A 21,470-nucleotide genomic window follows, 5' to 3' on the forward strand; every position below is an offset into this window, starting at 1 on the left:
AGAACATTGTAGAAATCTCATTTTTGTGTGACTTTCCTCACTCCAAATCACATCAAATCTTCATTGATGTGTACTGTGCTCTTCGTACATCCAGCTGTTCCCAAAACCTTAGGCCACTCTCAAAAACCTCTCCTCGAGTTACTAGCTAGCCTTCTATAGTGGTATAAATAGTTGACTGCTATGTGTGTCATCCCACATGTGCTATATCTCTTTCTCTCTTTCTCTCTCTCTCTCTCTCTCTCTCTCTCTCCTTCTCTCTCTCCCTCTCCCTCTGCCTCCCCCCCTCCCCTCTCCCCCTCTCCCAGCCACAAATGCCCAACACATAAATTGTTTTTTTGTATTTGTTTTTTAATTTTATTTTTATTGAACTTTTCATTTTTTAAAAAGATACACACAATCTATATGCACATCGCATTTATACACAAGAAACATGAAAAAAAAAAGAAATTATTGCATATTAATTTGTGTTACCTAGGAACGTTGTCTATAATAGTAATTATAAAACCTAACTGTAAAGAAATAAGGAGAAATGTATTTTTATAATAATCTTAAAGATCTAAGATTTGTGTCTAAACCGTATCTAAACATTTAATTCTCCCAAGAGATGATTTATTAGGAGTCAAGGTATGTACGCAATTGTTCTGGATAGCTGAATACATATCTTGTATTTTGGTATACAATAACACATTTGCATGGAAAACGCAATAAAAATTTAGCACCTCTCTGAATGACCTTTTCTTTCATAGTTAAGAATTCCTTTCTTCTAATTTGTGTATTTAAAGAAACATCAGGAAAAATCCTGATTGGAAAACCATGGAACTGGGAATTCTGGTTTTTAAAATATAATTTGAGAATGGTATCTCTCTGCGAGAGATCTGCAAATTGTACTATCAATGTAGCACGAAGTTTAATTTCCATATCGGATGATTTTTCAAGGAGTTCCGATAAATTTGTATCATCTTTTTGTTCACCAGATCCCTGTGTTAGTAAATCGCTACTTGTAGCTTTTTGAGAAATATAGTATATCCTAGTTATTATAAGTAATGTTCCTTCTGAGAATTTTAATACTTTTACAAGATAACTTTTGAAGAGCTCTCTAGGTGACAACAAGTGGGTCCTAGGAAAATTTAGAATGCGTAAGTTAGGCCTTCTAATTTGATTTTCTAATTGTTCAATTTTATTTGATTGCATCTTTCCAGTTATTTCTGGTGCTAAAGACATGCAATAGCATGTGTTATGCTATTACACACTGCATTAATGCCCCTCATTTTCATTGATCCCGCCCCTTTGAAGAAATTCAAAACATTTACATTTGCGCTGTGCTGAGTATCACATGCATTATTGCAGATAAATGACCCTGTAAATTGCTAAGATAAATGCTATATTTACCTGTGTAACTCATTTGAAAATTCTTTCTTTGCTGTACATTTGCTTATCTTCTATGTATATTTTCTGTAATTTATTTAGACTACAATTATTTTTTTACCAACATGTGAATGTCATGGCATTTGCCTTAAAAGAAATTAACAAAAACAGCTACCTACTGCCAAACATCACCTTGGGCCTCTGGATATACGACTCCTGCAATGCCCCATCCAGGTCCCTGCAAGGTACAATGTGGCAACTCACCGGAAACAAAGACTCTATTCCAAATTATGCCTGCAGGGAGACATCTCCATTAGCTGCAGTGATTGGAGATAACCAGTCTTGGATGTCCATAACCATAGCTCAGCTACTGGGAGTCTACAAACAGACACAGGTACGGATCAGTTAAAGCAAAGTCTGAAAGAACTTGCTGCTCTGGCTAGTTGTAAAGACAAAGTCAATACATTCTTTATTACCCTTCAAAAGCCATAGTGAAGATGTGAGTGCACAGGAAGTCATTATGGTTACTATTACTTATTTTCAAGAAGGAGAATGGATGGGTGGAGTTAAATTGGTTGATCTTCACCTTTCATCTAAAAGACATGGTTAAGGAAGGAAAACGTTGCGTGTCTTGAGTTAAACTGTAAGACAAAGGAAAAAATAATATATGTTATTAGGGATGTGAATCGTGTCCTCGATCGTCTTAACGATCGATTTCGGCTGGGAGGGGGAGGGAATCGTATTGTTGCCGTTTGGGGGGGTAAAATATCGTGAAAAATCGTTAAAAATCGTGAAAAATCGAAAAATCGAAAAACCGGCACATTAAAACCCCCTAAAACCCACCCCCGACCCTTTAAATTAAATCCCCCACCCTCCCGAACCCCCCCCCAAATAACTTAAATAACCTGCGGGTCCAGCGGCGGTCCGGAACGGCAGCGGTCCGGAACGGGCTCCTGCTCTGAATCTTGTCGTCTTCAGCCGGCGCCATTTTCCAAAATGGCGCCGAAAAATGGCGGCGGCCATAGACGAAAAAGATTGGACGGCAGGAGGTCCTTCCGGACCCCCGCTGGACTTTTGGCAAGTCTCGTGGGGGTCAGGAGGCCCCCCACAAGCTGGCCAAAAGTTCCTGGAGGTCCAGCGGGGGTCAGGGAGCGATTTCCCGCCGCGAATCGTTTTCGTACGGAAAATGGCGCCGGCAGGAGATCGACTGCAGGAGGTCGTTCAGCGAGGCGCCGGAACCCTCGCTGAACGACCTCCTGCAGTCGATCTCCTGCCGGCGCCATTTTCCATACGGAAAATGGCGCCGGCCATACGCGTATGGCCGGCGCCATTTTCCGTACGAAAACGATTCGCGGCGGGAAATCGCTCCCTGACCCCCGCTGGACCTCCAGGAACTTTTGGCCAGCTTGTGGGGGGCCTCCTGACCCCCACGAGACTTGCCAAAAGTCCAGCGGGGGTCCGGAAGGACCTCCTGCCGTCCAATCTTTTTCGTCTATGGCCGCCGCCATTTTTCGGCGCCATTTTGGAAAATGGCGCCGGCTGAAGACGACAAGATTCAGAGCAGGAGCCCGTTCCGGACCGCTGCCGTTCCGGACCGCCGCTGGACCCGCAGGTTATTTAAGTTATTTGGGGGGGGTTCGGGAGGGTGGGGGATTTAATTTAAAGGGTCGGGGGTGGGTTTTAGGGGGTTTTAGTGTGCCGGCTCACGATTCTAACGATTTATAACGATAAATCGTTAGAATCTGTATTGTATTGTGTTCCATAACGGTTTAAGACGATATTAAAATTATCGGACGATAATTTTAATCGTCCTAAAACGATTCACATCCCTATATGTTATCACTCTCAGAAATTCTGATCAAGGGTAAGAAAAACTAATACATGTTGTTGGTGAAATTCTTCTAGATCAGCTATGGCTCTACTGTAGCCACTCTTAGTGATAAAAACCGATTTCCCTCTTTCCTCCGCACTGTTCCAAGTGATGATTTGCAGTCTCTGGGCATTGCCCGGTTGATCACCTTCTTTGGTTGGACGTGGGTTGGAATCCTTGCTGAGAACAATGACTATGGATTGATTGGGAGTCAGATGCTAAAAGAAAAGCTGGTCAAGTCTGGGGTGTGCGTAGCCTTCTATGAAATTATCCCCCTGTTTTACTCTCAAGAGAAGACATGGCATATTGTGGAGGTGGTGAAGAAAATGACAGCCAAGGTCATTGTGGTCTTTTCCTCTGCCAAGAATCTCTATCCGGTGATGCTGGCAATTGCAAAGAGTGATATATCTGGGAAAGTCTGGATTGCTTCGGATGGCTGGTCTGAATTTCCAATATTTAATGAAAAAGATTTCTTTAAACTTCTGAAAGGCACAATTGGAATCTCTTTTCCTACAGGCAACATTCCAAAGTTCAAAGACTACCTCTATGACCTTCATCCATTCAGAACTTCAGAAGACATCTTTGTTGAGCAATTTTGGGAAGAATCATTTGGCTGCAGGTGGGCTGACCCCAACATGGACCAGGCCACTCTTCAAGAACTAAGCAGAGAAAGGAAACTCTGCACAGGGAAGGAAGACTTGAGGACCCTTAATATCCATTTCTTTGATATGACAAACTTAAGGACTGTTTATAACAATTATAATGCTGTGTACATTGTGGCCCATGCCCTGCATGCCATGTATGCCTGTGAACCTGGAAAAGGACCTTTCTTCAATGGGACATGTGGGGACATCAAACACTTTGAGCCTTGGCAGGTATGGGCCAATGGTTTTTTTTAATATATATATGATTATAGTTATGCATGACCTGTAGAATTTACTAAATTTCCTTGGCACAGAGTATGGAAAAAAAATTTAAATTGCATCTAACTGCAGAAGAATGTGTACTATATACTTTTCAGCCTACAAAAACTTAACTGGTCATAAAATACCAGCTACTTGCTCACATTAATGAATATAGGATATTTTAAGTGGCTAAAATTTTGTGTGGATACTTAAGTGGTATTCAAAAGTTTTGCTGCTTACTGCTCCGTTGGAGCAGTAAGCAGCAAAATAAGAAAAAATAAAGGTAAGGGAAAGGGTTTAGGGGGTGGGGAGGAGAGGGGAAGGGTAAGGGAAGTTAGGGAAAGGGGTAAGGAAGTTCTCTCCCAGTCCGCCATGCGCACATGCACGCCATGCGCACATGCACACGCAGATTATAAAATCCGGCATGCATGTGCATGTGACCTGCCAATTTTATAACATGTGCGTGCCGGCGCGTGCATGTTATAATATCGGCGCGCCCATGTGTGCCTGCCGGGTAGTGCGAGGACACGGACACGTGCACGCACCTATTAAAATCTACCACAAAATGTTATAGGAAATATATTTAACCACCCCTATTCCTCGCGGCTGTTGTGGTCTCTGGAAAAAATGCATCCATTCCTGCTGTGGGGAGCAAGATTACCTTTGGGGCCCAAGGAATTTAAAAAATGTACTCCCCACAACTTGGCATTCCTTAGAAGGAAGAATTTATTGCAAAAAGAGAAAATATCCAGGGTGCAGGCAAAGCAGATTCCATTGTTTATGAGATAATGCAGAAACACAAAACAGTTACTCACGTCACTTGAGTATGATCCAAATGAAGAGTTTTCCCTCTCAGATCCTCATTAAGGCCTTTCTCTTCCTTTAGGCCCCACTGAAGAACAGGAAACTTCTCCTTCACCATACAAATCACTGAGATGGATGATGTATTAGCGGTTCCACTCCTTCCGACAGACATTTACTCTTTAGCTCATACCAGGGAGAGACACTTATTTATTTATTTATTTAAAACTTTTTTTTATACCGGCATTCGTAGGACACATCATGTCGGTTTACAAATAACTGAGAAAGGAAAGGAAAGGAAATTACAATAAACAGGGGAGGGGTTAACTGGGTGATATACAAAGTAGAGGAGAGGTCTCTGTGCAATATCTCTGATCTCCTCAGGACCAGATTCAGGTTCTAAAACTTCAGAAATCCTCTTAATAACTCCCCCCCCTGAGACATGGAACCATCTTATATAGCACTTCTAAAACCTTTGGGGGAAGTTCCCACCTTTCACTCACTATCTCCTTCAACCCCCATTGCTGGAAGGATCCTAATGATAAAACATAGCACCATAACTTGTGTTACATAGGCAGCATATAAAGAAAGAAAGAAAGAAATACATAGATACATATAGTCAGGTCTGACAGTAGTCTCATATAGGTTGAGACGGAGGAGGTACAGTAAATCAATCCAGGTGTACGGCAAGGATCAAATAAATATGCTTGCTCAATAAATAGGTGGCAATAAGCATTAAACACCAAGCAAAGAATAGTTTAGAGGTAGGTGCATATGGCAGGTGTGCTGCCTATTCCTGAGAATTCTCTCGATTTGGCCCCGAGTCTCTGGAGTTCAAAAGAAATTACTGTGTTTCCAGTTCAACATGAAAAACACCAGGTGCTGCTAGAGAAGCAGGCCCCAGCATTGAAAGTTATCTGGACCATACAGGGAGGAGAGGAGGAGGAGGGTCGAACTGAGGCCATATGGCCGAAAGAAGAGGAGCATCAGCCCTCATGCAATAGAAGAAGAAACCTTATGAGCTAGGTCCCAGTGTAGAAGATGGAAAGTGTAAAATAACAATCAGCTCCTGCACAGGGGAAGAAGAAACAGGACCAGTCTGGGTCCCATATGGAGGAAGGAAAATGAAAAATGTGTGCATGCTTTCAGGTAAATGAAAATCCACTTACGCAGACTCAGCAAATCCACCCTAAGTTCTGTACAGAGATCCTGACCAGCTCTTTGAAAATATACCCATTTGCATTTTTCAAAACATTTCTTTCTTTGTGATGTATTAATGCACCGACTTTTAAGAAAATTCTAAGGCTTCTTTGTTTCATTGCAAGTTGTGATACACTGTATTACATAAATATGAAGTTTATCCAAAGAAGTTACTATACATCAGCTTTAGAGATACAAGAGCCTTTGACAGACAAACCTGCAAAGAACCCAGTTTGCCAGGACATATGTGTTGACTGGACTGTATGCAAATGTGTCTGCAAGGGGGAGGGGGGGATATGATAGAGGTCTTTAAGATCATAAGAGGTCTTGAACGAGTAGATGTGAATTTTTTATTTACACTTTCAGATAATAAAAGGACTAGGGGGCATTTCATGAAGTTAGCAAGTAGCACATTTAAGACTAATCAGAGAAAATTCTTTTTCACTCAATGCAGAATTAAGCTCTGGAATTTGTTGCCAGAGGATGTGGTTAGTGCAGTTAGTGTAGCTGGGTTCAAAAAAGGTTTGGATGGGTTCTTGGTGAAGAAGTCCATTAACGGCTATTAATCAAGTTGACTTATGGAATGCTATTAATTGCATCAGTAGCATGAGATCTTCTTAGTGTTTGGGTAATTGCCAGGTTGTTGTGGCCTGGTTTTGGCCTCTGTCAGAAACAGGATGCTGGGCTTGATGGAGCCTTGGTCTGACCCAGCATGGCAATTTCTTATGTTCTAAGGAAGACAAAGGAGAATCCAACTCTTTAGAGCTGTTAACAGATTTTTACTGAAATTTTAGTGGTCTGTGGTGTATTTCAAGGAAACAAAATCATTTACAGAGAACAATGAATGAGAAACACCATTTCATATCTCCTCCTGTCCCTTCTTTCCTTGGCTCAAAACCCAGCACTGCAGGAGTCCCTCAATTAGAGACATAGGATCCATCTTAAATAGGCTTAACCTCTAAGCATCCCCTTGCCACTCCCCCCCCCCCCCCCCCGAGATGAGCTTACTTTGTCCTGTGAACCACAGATTTGGCCAATATGGTAAGTCAGAGCTCCCATGGAATGATATCAGCTGCCTCTTTTCAAGAAGTGTTTTACCTTGGATGGTTGAAGTCATTGTTTCTAAAGACAGACTTCCTGGTCGGTCCCATATCTGCTGATCAAGTTCTGGTTTTACCACATTATATGTGAAGATCTATTCTTATTTCTCAAAGAAAAACACAGATACCAACGGATAGAATGAGAGTAAAACCAGGAATGGACCTACTTGATCGGCAGTAACTGCACCAATTGAAAACCTTATCTGCAGTGCAAAGGTATAATTATGGCACAGAAAGCATAGATAGAAAGATATAAACATTTAGTTTAAAAACCTTGGGCATATTTAATCTGCTCATTTAGCCTATCAAGAGCCCAGCAGCCTGGATCAAACTGCCTGGTTAGCTCAGAATGAAGAGGGATAAATGTAGTCAGTGTTGCTGAAGTGATATTTTAAACCACATTCTAGGTGTGTAGACTTCAGTGACTATCAGGATATTTTATACTTGGTTAATATGCTTGTATCTCAGCTAGAAATGCATTACAAATTCTGGATATGACTGGCACGGCTGAGACACAGCTGTAAACCCATGAAATCAGGCTGTCACTGTATAAAATTAATGCAAGCGTGTCTTCTTTTCTCCACACAGCTCCTGCATTATGTATGGAAGGTGCGTTTCCAGAACACCATGGGTCGGGAGATTTTCTTTGACCAAAAGGGAAACCCACCGGCTGCTTATGACATTCTTAACTGGCAACGGCCTTCCAATGGCTCCTTTGCCTATGTAAAGATTGGCCACTATGACTCTGGGGCTGCCAATGGCTGGGACATCATAATCAACACCAGTGACATTACGTGGAGTGAAGACTATGCACAGGTTAGATGATCCCCCTGTCTTCTTAGCAAACTAATTAACAAGATGCTCGGAAGTAGTAATGGGAGGAACTTGAAGACCAATTTCAGACACATTAATATTTGACTTGGATCTTTTCAGTCAAATTCAGTTCAGATTGCTTTGAATTTGTCTGATTTATTTTTCATTCATTAGAAGCTGTCTGGCACCTTTAGCTCAGTAGTAGAGTCACCACCCCAAAATCCAGGGTTGCAAGTCTGTATCGTGGGAAGGCTTCTATGGGAGAAACATTGCAACAGTCAGAACTAATTTTTATGTATTTATTTTCTTCCATTCATTACACTTCAGAGTGGATTAAATTTAGATATTGTAGGTATTTTGCTAGCCTCAGAGGGCTTACAATCTAAAGAAGTAATTTACTAAGTCATGGTATTTTTCCCTGTGGTGAAAATACCGTGGGACTTACTGCTGTTTTGTAAATACTGCGTTATTTTCCCCGGCAGTAAAATACAACTGGGAAAAATACTGTTGCTTTATTTGGTCCCAAATTTTCACACAAAAGTGGCCCAAGAATTTGGGGTCTCACATATCTTACAGGGCCACGTCAGCCCAGACTAACAACCTCCGAGGTGTTTAAAATTGTTGCATTTGATGGTCCGCAGGTTGAGCCCACAGACTGCCTCTCTTACCTCCAGCCTGGGCCTGTGCATACTGCCTCCTGACATTGTGGCCAGTTTCCTTGACGAAGAAGTAGTCCTCCATCACAATGTAGTTAGGTCACCACTGCCGCCAACATCAACCTCTGCAGAGTAATTCCATAGGCGTGTGACTTGCCACTATTTGAAGGGCCCATGATAGAAAATTCCCCCGGCACCCTTTGTTGACATCATAGTTCCCCAGTACTTAAGGCCACCTCTCCCTTCAGTCAACACCTCAGCAATAGGTTGACTTCTTTGGAGAAGTACATTGCCTTTGCGTTGTTCCTGTTCCTGATTCCTGGTTCCTGTGGTATTATGTTCCTGATTCATATTCCTGAGTTTCTGTGTCTCATTCCTGGTCCTGTGTCAGCAATTGGTCTGTGTTTTGAGTTATTGTCTTCTTCTTTGTGGTCAGTCTTCAGTGTCTTTGTCCTGCTGTATGGTTCCTTGTCATCCATCCTTCTTTTCATTCCTCATCTCCCTTAGATGGATTTCTGGCCTTGAATTCAGATTGGATTCTGACTCTGTTTGACCCCTACCTGCCACTGACCACTGCCTGTTTACCATTTCTGACTGAACTCCACCTGCCACTGACCACTGCCTGTACCCCGACACTGCTTGAGCTCTGCTTGCCTCCAATCACAGCCTGAACCTGACCTTGATCACCTGCCATCAGCACTTTCGCTGCTGGACCCTGACTTTGCTTCACCTCTGCTAGCTGGCTTGCAACATCATCTACTTCACAGAATTTCACTACCACAGAGGTGAACGCCTAAGTCCAGCTGGCCCCATTACCTGAGGGCTCAACCTAAGGGGAACGAGGGCTGATATTGGTGAAGCTCTGTTTAGGCCTCTGCTTCAGCCTCTTCTGCCAGCTGACAGTGGGGAGTTCTAGAGCTCCTCCCAGCAGGTTGTGCCAACTCCCCGTCTGCCTAGGGCTCCATGCCCAAAACAGATTGTTGAGGCCATGGACACAGCGGATACTTCGGGCTTTCTAGTCATTCCAGGCTTAGCACAGAGGATTCAAGGGCAGCAACAGTTTTGGAACTCCTGGTAGCTCAGTAGCCAGGCCTTGAAGCATCAGCAAGTTTCTTACACAACAAGTTTCTACGCAACCTGCTTCTGCCTGTCACCCAAGGACTGTTTTGTTTGCTCATAATGACAAATCACATTCTTTTACTTGTGCAAAGCTGTTTCATTATTTCATTATTTCATTATTTAATCCAGGTTATTTCACTCAGCACCCGCCTAGATGCAATGGCAACTTTGGCTGCTCCTGTACCACTGGTGGCCGTCCCACTGCCTCTAGCCACACTATCTTAACCTCCTCTGCATTTGCCAGCTCCACCCATGTATGCTGGGGACCCAAAACAGTGTTGAGAGTTCTTGAATCAATGCTATATGCATTTCTCCCTCCAGCCTTCACTGTTCCCCATTGATTCTATAAATACAACCTTTGTACTTTCCCTTCTAGATGGTAAAACCTTGGCCTGGGCTTCCTTCTTATGGGAGGGTGCAGATCACTTCCTCTAGGATCTGCAACAATTTGTCAGAGCCTTCAAACTGGTATTCGATGAACCCTTCCAGCTGGCAACAATCAGTTTGAACCTCCTTCACTTGCGCCAAGGGAACCAGACCCTGATTGACTATGCCATTTGATTCTGTACCCTGGCCTGATAGTTTAATTGAGGAGAAGAAAGTCATCTCATCATCTTCTTAGAGGGTCTGTCCTCTCAAATCAAGGATGAGATGGCTGCTCGTGACCTTCTGGAATCCATGGATGGTCTCATCGACCTGGTTGGGAGGATCGACCATCACCTCCAACAATGGGTGAGGGAGCTCTGCCCTCTGTGCAGACCTATTACGCTAGGTCCCTGGTTTCAGTGCCAGCTCTATCTTTTGCTTACGGTATCATTGGCTCAAACATTCCTCAAGGAACCTATGCAGCTCAGCCAGGGTTTCCTCGCCCCTGAGGAGAGGCTTCGCTGATGCCAGCTGGAACTATGTCTCTAATGGGCACCAGTTCATGCAATACCTGGTGAAGCTGGGAAACTTCAGAGCCTAGGACCAGGAGGGGAGGTGGTCCTAGGCTTCATGACCCCAGCACCTCAATTGATACTCCCAGTGACGATTGCAGTAAATGATGAGAAATTCACCATGCAACCCTTGGATCTGGGGGGAATTTTGTCATAAAGGAACTTGTTGATCTTCTGCAGCTTCCTACAGTTCCCAGGAGAGCTCTGTTGATCATTTCCTCCATTCCTCTGGCTGGATCACGCTCGCCACAGCATCCTTGACTATATGCATTGGCTTTCTGCAGGTGAAGAGTTTAGTTTTCCACATTATTGATAGAACTGTTCATCTTAACATGTTAGGCCTCCCATGGCTCCAGTTCTACTCTTCGCAATTTGACTGGGCTTTGCTGCAGCTCACCAGCTGGACCTTCCAATGGATATAACCTTTCTTCAAAAACCCTGCCTTCCCCATGCAGGGTCAAATTGTCAAGAGAGTGATGGAGAAGACGCTGGTGAAAGCCCCAATGTGGGCTGTGCTAGCTCACCAATGAAGGAAACTCCAGATCCAGGATGAATCTGTCTCTACCCCTGCTTCAAGATATTTGCATCATTTTTCTCAACTTACCCTGGTAAGACCCAATTTGATAACTCTTGATTCTTTATGAGAGGCTATAGAAAAGCTTGGAAACTTGAATTCTTTGCAACTTAATCCTGTTGTGGACAGAATCAATGCAAGTGAAAATAGAGTTGGAAAAATGGAATGACTATCTTCAAAAGGAAATTGAGGAAGTTAAACAGGAGGTACAAAATTTGAAGCCTACACAGGACCTACTCATAAAAGAAAATCAACATTTGCTGAACAAACTTCAGAATTTGGAAAATGTAATATGTGGGAAAAATCTTTGTTTTATAAATTTTCCTAAAATTCCACACGTCACCAAAAGATATATTTAGAAAATATCTTATGGAAATTCTCAAGGTTACTGAGACGGTGTAACTTCCACTATCCAAATCATATTATTTACCTCCTTTAAGAGGAAACAAAATCAAGCCCGATCTCAGGGTATATATTCTTTAACTCCAAGTATGGATATATTCCAATTTCTGGAAACTTCAAACAGTGCATTGTGGAAGCGGCCACAATGGTGGTCACCTTTGCATTTTAACTTGATGGTGATTGGGTCCTGAGATTATTTGGCAGACACCATTCTGAATTTTTTTTTCATCTTTTTTTTTATTTATGAATTTTTTTTCATCTTAAAATCAAACACAGAAAAGGAGGCAACAATTTCTAGTGATGCAATCCAGAGTTTGCTCAATTAGCTTTTTTCTTAGCAATAAACCAGTTTTGCAGTCTATGGGGAATGAGTTAGTTCAGCCTGTTCCTCATTTTGTAGGTTGAGTACCCTTAATTTGTAAAATCCTCTATATTAATACTGCTTTCCTTTTTCCTTTCTTTGAAATTCTGTTATTGGATCCATTATTGTAGAATTATGAAACTGAAGAAAGATTGTATTTCTTATTTTCTTGTTATTTGTAAATTTTCCTTTTTTTTTCTTCCCTTCCTTTCTGTTCAAAATTCTTTTTGGAGAATGCATAAATAAATAATAATTAAAAAAATAAAAACCTGCCTTCACCATCCAAACCCTACTTGCCCCTTCATTGTCTAAGTAGACATGTCCACCCTGGGGGTAGGGGCAGTCCTAAGCCAGCACTCCGCTAATGATGTTCTCTACCTATACTCCTTCTTTTCATGAAAATTTTCACTGGCGGAACACAACTATGGGATTGGTGACAGGGAACTCCTGGCCATTAAGCACCACTGGCTTGAAGGGGCTCAACATTGCATTACCATCTACACCAATCATAAAAATTTGGAGCACCTCCATCATGTGCATTGACTGTATGCTCAACCAGCTCACTAGTCCCTATTTTTTGCATGTTCCAACTTTGAGCTAAGGCATCCATCAGCCATCAAGAACCTTGGAGTGGATGCCCTTTCCCAGTCCTCCCAGACTGAGGATATTCTGGAAACTCCCAGACATATTATTGACCCAGTTAGGATCCTCCTGGCTGTCACCATGACTGTCCTTCCAGGGAAGATGATTGCTCCTCACAAGCTTGAAGAAAAAGAATTAAAATGTATTGTGAATGCGTTCGGGTGCTCGAGAGCGTTAGCCTCTGTGCCACAACCTGACTAATACAACCTCAGTGCTGGCCATGGTCCATGCCACTCATGGGTGAGTGCATCCTGGCATCCAGGCATGGGCAGGTTGAAACAGGAAACTCTCTAGATTTGGAAACAGGAACACTTGACTTGGAACAAGAACTTTTTATTTATACATATTTTTGAAGTATACAATATGAGAAAAGACAATATATATATATTGCTTTCACAAAACACTGTAAAGGCAATACAATTATCTGATGCAACAACCCACCCTCAAAACAGAAATTAACCTGTCTGGTTATACGCATGATATGGGCCTCAGATGTTTTGATACTTAAAATTGTCATTCTTTAAAGCAAATCTCAAATGCTCAATATCTGAAATTTCTCAAACCTAATCCCAGAAATGGTGCATCTTTGGACTGGTTTTCCAGAAGGTGGCTATGAAAAACCTGGCAGCCAGAGAAAGCTGACCCACCAGTAACCTATATTCCTGGGGAATCACTGAATCCACCTATCTACCAAGAAGGCCTACTGTGAGGTTTATACTTATTGGAAATCCCAAGGTATCAGCAATTTCCAGTGTTACTTGTCTCCAAAAATGACACTTTGACAGTACCACCACATATGTATATATGTTCCCAACTCACTACAACTCCTCCAACATGTCACTGCTGCATTTCCATTAATTTTACTATGAAATAGGGGTGTACGATTAGTTCTGTGTAACTGTCAAATCATTAATTCAACCCACTTAATACAAATAGAGCTATGGTGCACAGCAAGCCAAATGGGCTTCTGTTGCGTCCGTCGGACTCAGACAGCTTCATCCTCTGTGCCTCACCTTTCTTTCTGCTCTCTCCGCTAGCTTTGGGAAGATGGCAACCGCCGCGTCTTCATGACGCTCTCCCCGGTGTCCCTGGAACGGCTATGGCAAGGCTATCCGCCATATCTCTACTAAGGGCTTCTTAGGGTATGCGAGTGCACGTCACCCACGTTTTTATTCATGTCATGGCAGGAACCTCGGGGGCGTCCCCCTCGAGTGATGTCACGCTATCCGGGCATTTAGCCTTCCCTTCATTGCTGACTAGTCGAGTTAGCAAAGACTCAGGTAAAGACTCGGTTTTGGACTCGGTCTAAGCAACTCTGCCACTTCTTTTCTGCTGCTGGAAGCTCTCTCTGCCCTCCGGGGCTGTCATCTTTAACTTGGGTACCCACTCCTCTGGGGCCCTTCTGTTTCCTTCTAGGTGCCTAATTGAGGATACCAGGTACTCGCTCCTCGAGGGCCTGTGCTCCCTGCCTTGGTGCCTGCAACTCTACTACTTCTGCCTGCCAGGATTTCCATCATTACAGCTACCAACTACTGTGAGTAATCTAACCATTCTCAAGTCTATCTCAACTACAGCTCAGCGCTGGGAGCCTGCATCCAGGACTTTCTATCTTAGCTCGCGCTGCCTATCATCTATCCTGAGTAAGACTGGACTCCTCTGCCGAGGGTCCCTGGACTTCTTCATCTGGGTTATCTCACTGCTGCCACCTCCTGGCAGTACCACCAAGCTGTATAATAAATTCTATCAGCTGTGTCTACGTGTCTGAGTCTAGCCTAGTACTGCAGTTCCTCACGGGGCTCCTCCCCGTGGGAGTGGCTATCACCGCAGTGCCCAAGAATCCACTCCAACACCTCAAAACCATAACAGCTTCCAAAGTTTAGAATCATAGGCAGTATGCAAATCCTAATTCCATTGCTCAATCAGTTTCAGGGGCATTTCCTCTCCAAACCTACGGAGTAGTATACCCCAATAGATAGCCATTATCCGCTTAATATAGGCGGCAAAATCCCCAAAGTATCTCTCCATCTTTTGTAACTACCTCAACAGTGCGGAACATCAAAATGACTGGCCAATGCCTCACACAACCACAGATAATGTGCCCATGTATGCACAGGCAAATCAAACTCCTCACTTAAATCTTCAAATGACTGGAGACTATCTTCATCCCAGAGCTGCATAGTTGTAAATAAACCCAAATCCCTCCAAGTTTAAACTCCGCTGAAAAAGTGTGCCCCAAAATGTGTGAGTTTCCATAAATCGGCGCTATAGGCAACAACTCCCCACTGGGCACCCCAAGAAAATTATGGACTTGAGACCACACCTTGAGAGTATGTGAAATAATAGGATTACCCTTGCTCACCCTACATCTCACGGGAGAGACTTTGGGGAAAATGCCAACATGGCCAGAGAACTGCCTTCTAACTGCATAATGTCCAATGCTACCCACAAGGTAACCCTATGACCTGCCCATACCTTAAGGCACACCAATCAAGCAGCCGGATAATAAACTTTTAATTTAAGCAATGCATTCCATCCTGCTTCTTAGGCCTGCATAATTGAGCAAAGCTAATCAGCGCCTGCTTATGATTCCAAATAAATTTAGTCATACAACTGATCATCAAACACTTTCAAAGGAATATTACATGGCACAGTTGAAAGATATATAAGAGCTTGGGTAGTACATTCATTTTTAATACATCTATCTGCACAGCCCAGGAAACAGGGAGGCCTGTCCAATCCTGCACATTTTTCTTGATCCTACCAATAGGACCAACAAGGTTATGAGAATACAGCCCTGCCAAATCCTTAGGGATACAGATGCAGACATATTTAAACCCCTCTGTCACCAACCGGAAGTCACTCAAACAATCCAGAAGGAATACCTTCCTACCCCAAGGAAACACCTCAGATTTATCACAATTAATCTTATAACCTGCAATATCCCCATACTGATGTGAAATTCCACGCAATGCAGGAGTGGAAGTCCTTAACGAGGTGAGGTATATTAGTATGCTGTCAGCATATAGAGAGATTTTATGCTCATAACTATCTATCCTCACCCTCCGAATGTCAGTATATGGTCGGATTGCTGAAGCCAAGGGCTCTGTGGCCAAATCAAAAAGTAAGGGAGACTGGGGACAACCCTGCCTAGTACCTCGTGCTATAGAGAAAAAGGGAGAAAGAGAGCCATTAATCAAAAACTGAGCTCTAGGATTAGCATACATAGCTTTGACCCAGTTAAAATACCTATCAGGCAGACCCACATGATGCAAAACTGCAAACAAAAATGACCAAGACAATCTATCAAAGGCCTTTTCCACATCCAGAGACAGAACAAGCACCAAGACACCCCAACACTTAGCCAAGTGAATAATGTTAAACAATTGTCTAGTGTTAAAAGTCAACACTCACCGTTTTGCAAAACCAGTTTGGACCCTAGGCACCAGGGAAGGAAGAACTGACTTGAGGCCAAAATTTTAAAATTAGAATTGAGAAGTGAAATAGGCCTGTAGGATCCACAATCCATGGGATTGCATCCATATTTATAAATGAGGGATATAGTGGCCCCAGCCAAATCACCCAGCCAGGTTATATAAGGGTACTAAAAAGGGAGCCACCTCTAGTAGGCACTTTTTAAAGAAATCGATGGAGTAGCCATCAGGCCCTGGGCACTTCCTCCCATCAACACTTTGATCGCTATCTGTATCTCAAGCAAAGTAATAGGGGCTGCAAACGCTGCACCCTCAATATCAGAGACTCGATAAAGCTGTAGGCTCGTCAAAAACTGATTAATAACTTCAGGGGAAGCAGGGACAGAATCTGTATATAATTGAGAAAAATATTGCAAAAAGGCCTGCTCAATTTCCCATGAATTATACATATCCTCCCCGCTCGCCCTCTTAATCCATAAAATAGTGGATTTCCCAGCTCTCTTCCGAATTGACCATGCTAAAAAAACCACTAGCTTTATTCCCATGTTGATAAAATTTAAGTTTAACAAATTTCAGGGCCTTTTCAACCTTGTCCATTTACAGAGATCTCAATTCTTTCCTACAGACCTCCAACTGCGTATATGTACAGGCCAAGCAATTCCACTTATGTTTATCCTTCAACCTCCTGATTGTGGCTGTCAAATCACACACCTTAGCCACATGCTTTTTTTTTTAAGGAAATTTGCAAAACTAATCAATTTACCCCAAAACCATGCTTTAAAAGTTTTCTATGTAAGAACCGGGGAATAATCCTCAGCCAGATTATGCGTGTTAAATTCTGAAATTGCTTCCTTCAGCAACATTGGAAATTGGCTGTACCCTACAATGCTGTGTTCATCTTCCAAAGCCCAAGGCTCAGAGTAATCTCCATGGAGAATGCTCAGACAGCAAACTAACCAAGATATTACTACTTTTGATTTTGGAAACAAAAGAAAAGGAGCACAAAAAATAATCTAACCTACCATATACATTATGTCTTGTGGAATAAAATATATAATCCTGGGCTGTAGGATACTGGAATCTCAGATATCCATTAGCACAAATGCCTCCGTCAAATCTTTAGTAGCTGGCACCATAGGGACTACAGAAGCAGATGAAGACGTTTCATCCAAAATCAAATCTGGGCAGATATTTCATTCTTCTCACAAACATAATTGTTCAAATCCAAACATAGCTATTGTGCCTGTCAATGCCCTATAAAACACAGCCTGATCATATTTTGGGCCATATACATTTACCAGAGTGAAAGTATAATTATAAAACTTACAATCCCAAATTACATATCACCCTTCCATATCTCTATGCTGACAATGCACTATAAGAGGTACATTTTTGTCTACTAATATTCTTAACCTCTACTACGTGAATTATAGGATGAGTAATAAATATCCCCCAGCCAACCCTGTTTCAATGTTTCATGTTCCAAAATCATCAAATGAATTTCCTGAAACATTAGGATATGAGCCCCCTGTCGATGTGCAAACTGCAAAATACATTTTTTCTTAATAGGAGAGGATATCCCCCTTACTGTTATGGCTGCCGGCCGTGGACCGCCGCGGCCGGGACCTAGCACTCACCCGCAGCGTCGGGTCTCCGCAGAGGCTCCTGCTGGTGCAGGGAGCCTCAGACGACGTTCTCCGCGCGGCCCGGGCCGCTGTGTGGCCGGCCACGGGTCGCTGATTCCTGCTGTGGCTCCGCCCCCTTCTCAGCTTCACTAGGGCTGCGTGCGCAGCTGAAGACAGCATTTAAAGGGGCCACGACAGAAAGCGTTGTGGCTCCCTTCTGTAGCACTTTCTCCTGGGGTTGGTATTTAAAGGCAAGGTCTGCTCCTCAGACCTTGCCTTAGTATTGAGGTCTTGCTTGGTTCCTGTGTTCCTGGTATCCTGGTTCTTCATCCCGCTTCTTCTCTGCCCTCCTTGTTGGATTGATTCTTCCGGACCCTGACCCCTGGACTGGCTTTGGACCGCGCTTTGGACTTCGACCCTTGGACTGGATTTGGACCGCGCTTTGGACTTCGACCCCTGGACTGGCTTTGGACCGCTCTCTGGACATCGACCCTCGGACTGGCTTTGGACCACGCTCTGGACTCCGACCCCTGGACTGGCTGCGGACTGCTCTTTGGACTCTGAGTCCTGGACCGGCTTCTGGATTTTCTTCAACTTCTCTACAGAGACTATTTACGACCTGCTGGAGGCGCCAGCCATCTGGAACCCACGACCTGCAGGAGGCGCCTGCATCCAGACCATTTTCTATCTTCAGGGAGTCGCCTAAGTCCCAGCGGGCGTGTCCCTACGGGCTTCTCCTGGGGGGATCACGTGCTTCCAGGGTGAAGTTCGATCTACATCTGCAACAGGCCTCGCCATCTGACGGTAGAGACCGACGAGGGACTCTCTCCTTGACGGCAGTACAGACTCTACCTCAGAACAAGGGTCCACGCTCCAGGTCCTAACAGAATACTAAGGCCATGGATCTGGCAGAGGCCTCAGCCCAGCAGGCTATTCCCGGATTAGCCCAGAAGGTCATGGAGCAACAGCGCATCTTGGAATCCAAGGCAGCTTCTTTAGAATGACTTAACGCCCCGGATGGACTCCATGACGGCAACTCAGGCTGTTCCGCCACCCGTACCCCCGATAGTACAGAGTAATACCCGGACTGTGATTCCTCTACCTACTCCTCCACGCTACGCAGGAGACTCTCGATCATGTCAAGGATTTCTCGACCAGTGCAGTATGCACTTCCATCTGCAAGCTTCCTTGTTTCCAGACGATCTCACCAAGACCACATATATCCTGTCATTATTGGAGGGTAAGGCTCTTGCATGCGCTTCTCTGTACTGGCGACGGGCAGATCCAGTCCTATGAGATCTGTCTAAATTCTTAGAACTATTTCAAGCTGTGTTCGACGATCCGGGGAGACAAGTAGTCGCGGGATCCAAACTTCTACAACTTCGACAAGGAGGGAGACTGTTGGCTGATTATACCATCAAATTCAGGACCCTGGCATCCGAACTCCATTGGGAGGAGAATTGTCTCTGATCCATATTTCTTGAGGGCCTGTCACCCAGAATAAAGGACAAGATGGCAGCCCGAGAGTTACCTCAATCCTTGGACTCTATCGTAGAGTTAGTGACCCGAATCGATCGGCGGCTACAAGAGAGAGCACGGGAAGGATCTAGTGTGAGGAGGCACATAACTGGTGCCGCTTCTCCTCGTCCGGGTCCCAGAATCCCACAGCAGCTCCTAAATCTGAAGGAGCTACGGAAGAACCCATGCAGTTGGGTCGGGGTCCACTTTCTCCAGAAGAAAGACTAAGACGCCGTAAAGCTGGACTTTGCCTTTACTGCAGAGAAGCGGGTCATCTTATTGCCCGTTGTCCAACACGTCCGGGAAACTCCAAAGCCTAGGCTCCATTGGGGGAGTAACCCTAGGCATCACCTCTCCGGCTCCCCCACTCACTCTGCATGTTTCCCTGGAATTTGAAGAACATCGATTCTCCGCACTAGCCTTAGTAGACTCGGGAGCTGGTGGAAATTTTATTCTCCAAGATGTGGTCAAACAATTACACATTCCCACGTGCCTATGTCTGAAGCCGTTGATTATCTCTTCCATCCATGGAGATCCCCTGCCGGGGAGGATAACTCATCACACCATTCCGATGGAATGCCACATTTCTCCGAACCACTCCGAAAGCATCTCTTTCTACGTCATTCAGAGAGCTATTCACCCCATAGTCCTGGGCATTCCATGGTTACAGCAGCACAACCCACAGTTCAATTGGACATCTTTGAAACTGATCAGCTGGGGAACAAATTGTCAAAGGACTTGTACCTCCGGATCCAATTCATCTTGTAGCTTCATCTGCACTTCTCGATTGGAGGGTCTGCTGTTACCGTATCAGCAATTTTCAGATGTTTTCTCCAAAAAGGCTGCGGACATTTTGCCTCCACATCGGGAGTATGATTGTAGCATCAATCTGATTCCTGGGACCACCCCACCTCGGGGAAGGGTTTATCCATTATCTGCCCTGGAGACCCGAGCCATGTCGGAATATATTCAGGACAATCTACAGAAAGGTTTCATCAGACACTCCAAATCTCCAGCTGGGGCTGGTTTCTTTTTTGTTGGGAAAAAAGATGGGACTCTGCGTCCATGCATAGACTTCCATGGGCTTAACGCCATTACTATCAAGGACTGGTATCCATTACCACTCATAGTGGAACTCTTTGACTGTTTACAAGGAGCCCAGATTTTCTCAAAATTAGACCTTCGAGGAGCGTATAATCTCGTCAGGATTTGAGAGGGGGATGAGTGGAAGATGGCATTCAACACCAGGGATGGACATTATGAATATTTAGTCATGCCCTTCGGATTAACCAACGCTCCAGCGGTATTCCAACATTTCATAAATGAGATATTCAGGGATCTGCTATATGTATGTGTTGTTGTTTATCTAGATGACATTTTGATTTTCTCTCAGAACTTACAGGTGCATCGACAACATGTTATCCTAGTATTACAACGTTTAAGAGAGAATCACCTCTATGCCAAGCTCGAAAAATGCATCTTCGAACAAGAATCCTTACTATTCTTGGGGTATATAATCTCGAAACAAGGCTTTCAGATGGACGCATCCAAATTAAAATGTATACAAGAGTGGCCTCAACCCAATGGACTGCTGGCGTTGCAACGCTTCCTTGCTTTTGCCAACTACTACCGCAGCTTTATTTTAAATTTCTCCAAATTAGCAGCACCTCTCACGGCTCTTACATGCAAAAGCGCTAATATTAAAGCTTGGCCTCCAGAGGCAGAGGAGGCATTTTGGGCGCTCAAGAATTTGTTCCTCAAGAAACCATGCTTGTGGCACCCGGACCCTAGACGACCGTTTGTAGTGGAAGTAGATGCTTCCGCGGAAGGAGTAGGGGCGCTTTGGACTTCGACCCCTGGACTGGCTTTGGACCGCTCTCTGGACTCCAACTCCTGGACTGGCTGCGGACTGCTCTTTGGACTCTGAGTCCTGGACCGGCTTCTGGATTTTCTTCAACTTCTCTACAGAGTCTACTTACGACCTGCTGGAGGCACCAGCCATCTGGAACCCACGACCTGCAGGAGGCGCCTGCATCCAGACCATCTTTTATCTTCAGGGAGTCGCCTAAGTCCCAGCGGCCGTGTCCCTACGGGCTTCTCCTGGGGGGATCACATGCTTCCAGGGTGAAGTCCGATCTACATCTGCAACA

At 44.1% G+C, this 21,470-nt stretch overlaps 1 protein-coding gene across 1 annotated transcript in view; it reads left to right on the forward strand.

Moving 5' to 3' along the window:
- Positions 1 to 1,615: 1,615 nt before the first annotated feature.
- LOC115081146 (extracellular calcium-sensing receptor-like) overlaps positions 1,616 to 21,470 on the forward strand; it is a 49,240-nt gene continuing 29,385 nt past the window's right edge. The window contains exons 1-3 of the mRNA XM_029585652.1: positions 1,616 to 1,759; positions 3,271 to 4,110; positions 7,830 to 8,057. Of these exons, the coding sequence (XP_029441512.1) occupies positions 1,616 to 1,759; positions 3,271 to 4,110; positions 7,830 to 8,057 (1,212 nt within the window). The remainder of the gene's footprint in view (positions 1,760 to 3,270; positions 4,111 to 7,829; positions 8,058 to 21,470) is intronic.

This window comes from Rhinatrema bivittatum, chromosome 19, assembly GCF_901001135.1.
Source record: "Rhinatrema bivittatum chromosome 19, aRhiBiv1.1, whole genome shotgun sequence".
Lineage (NCBI taxonomy): Eukaryota > Metazoa > Chordata > Amphibia > Gymnophiona > Rhinatrematidae > Rhinatrema > Rhinatrema bivittatum.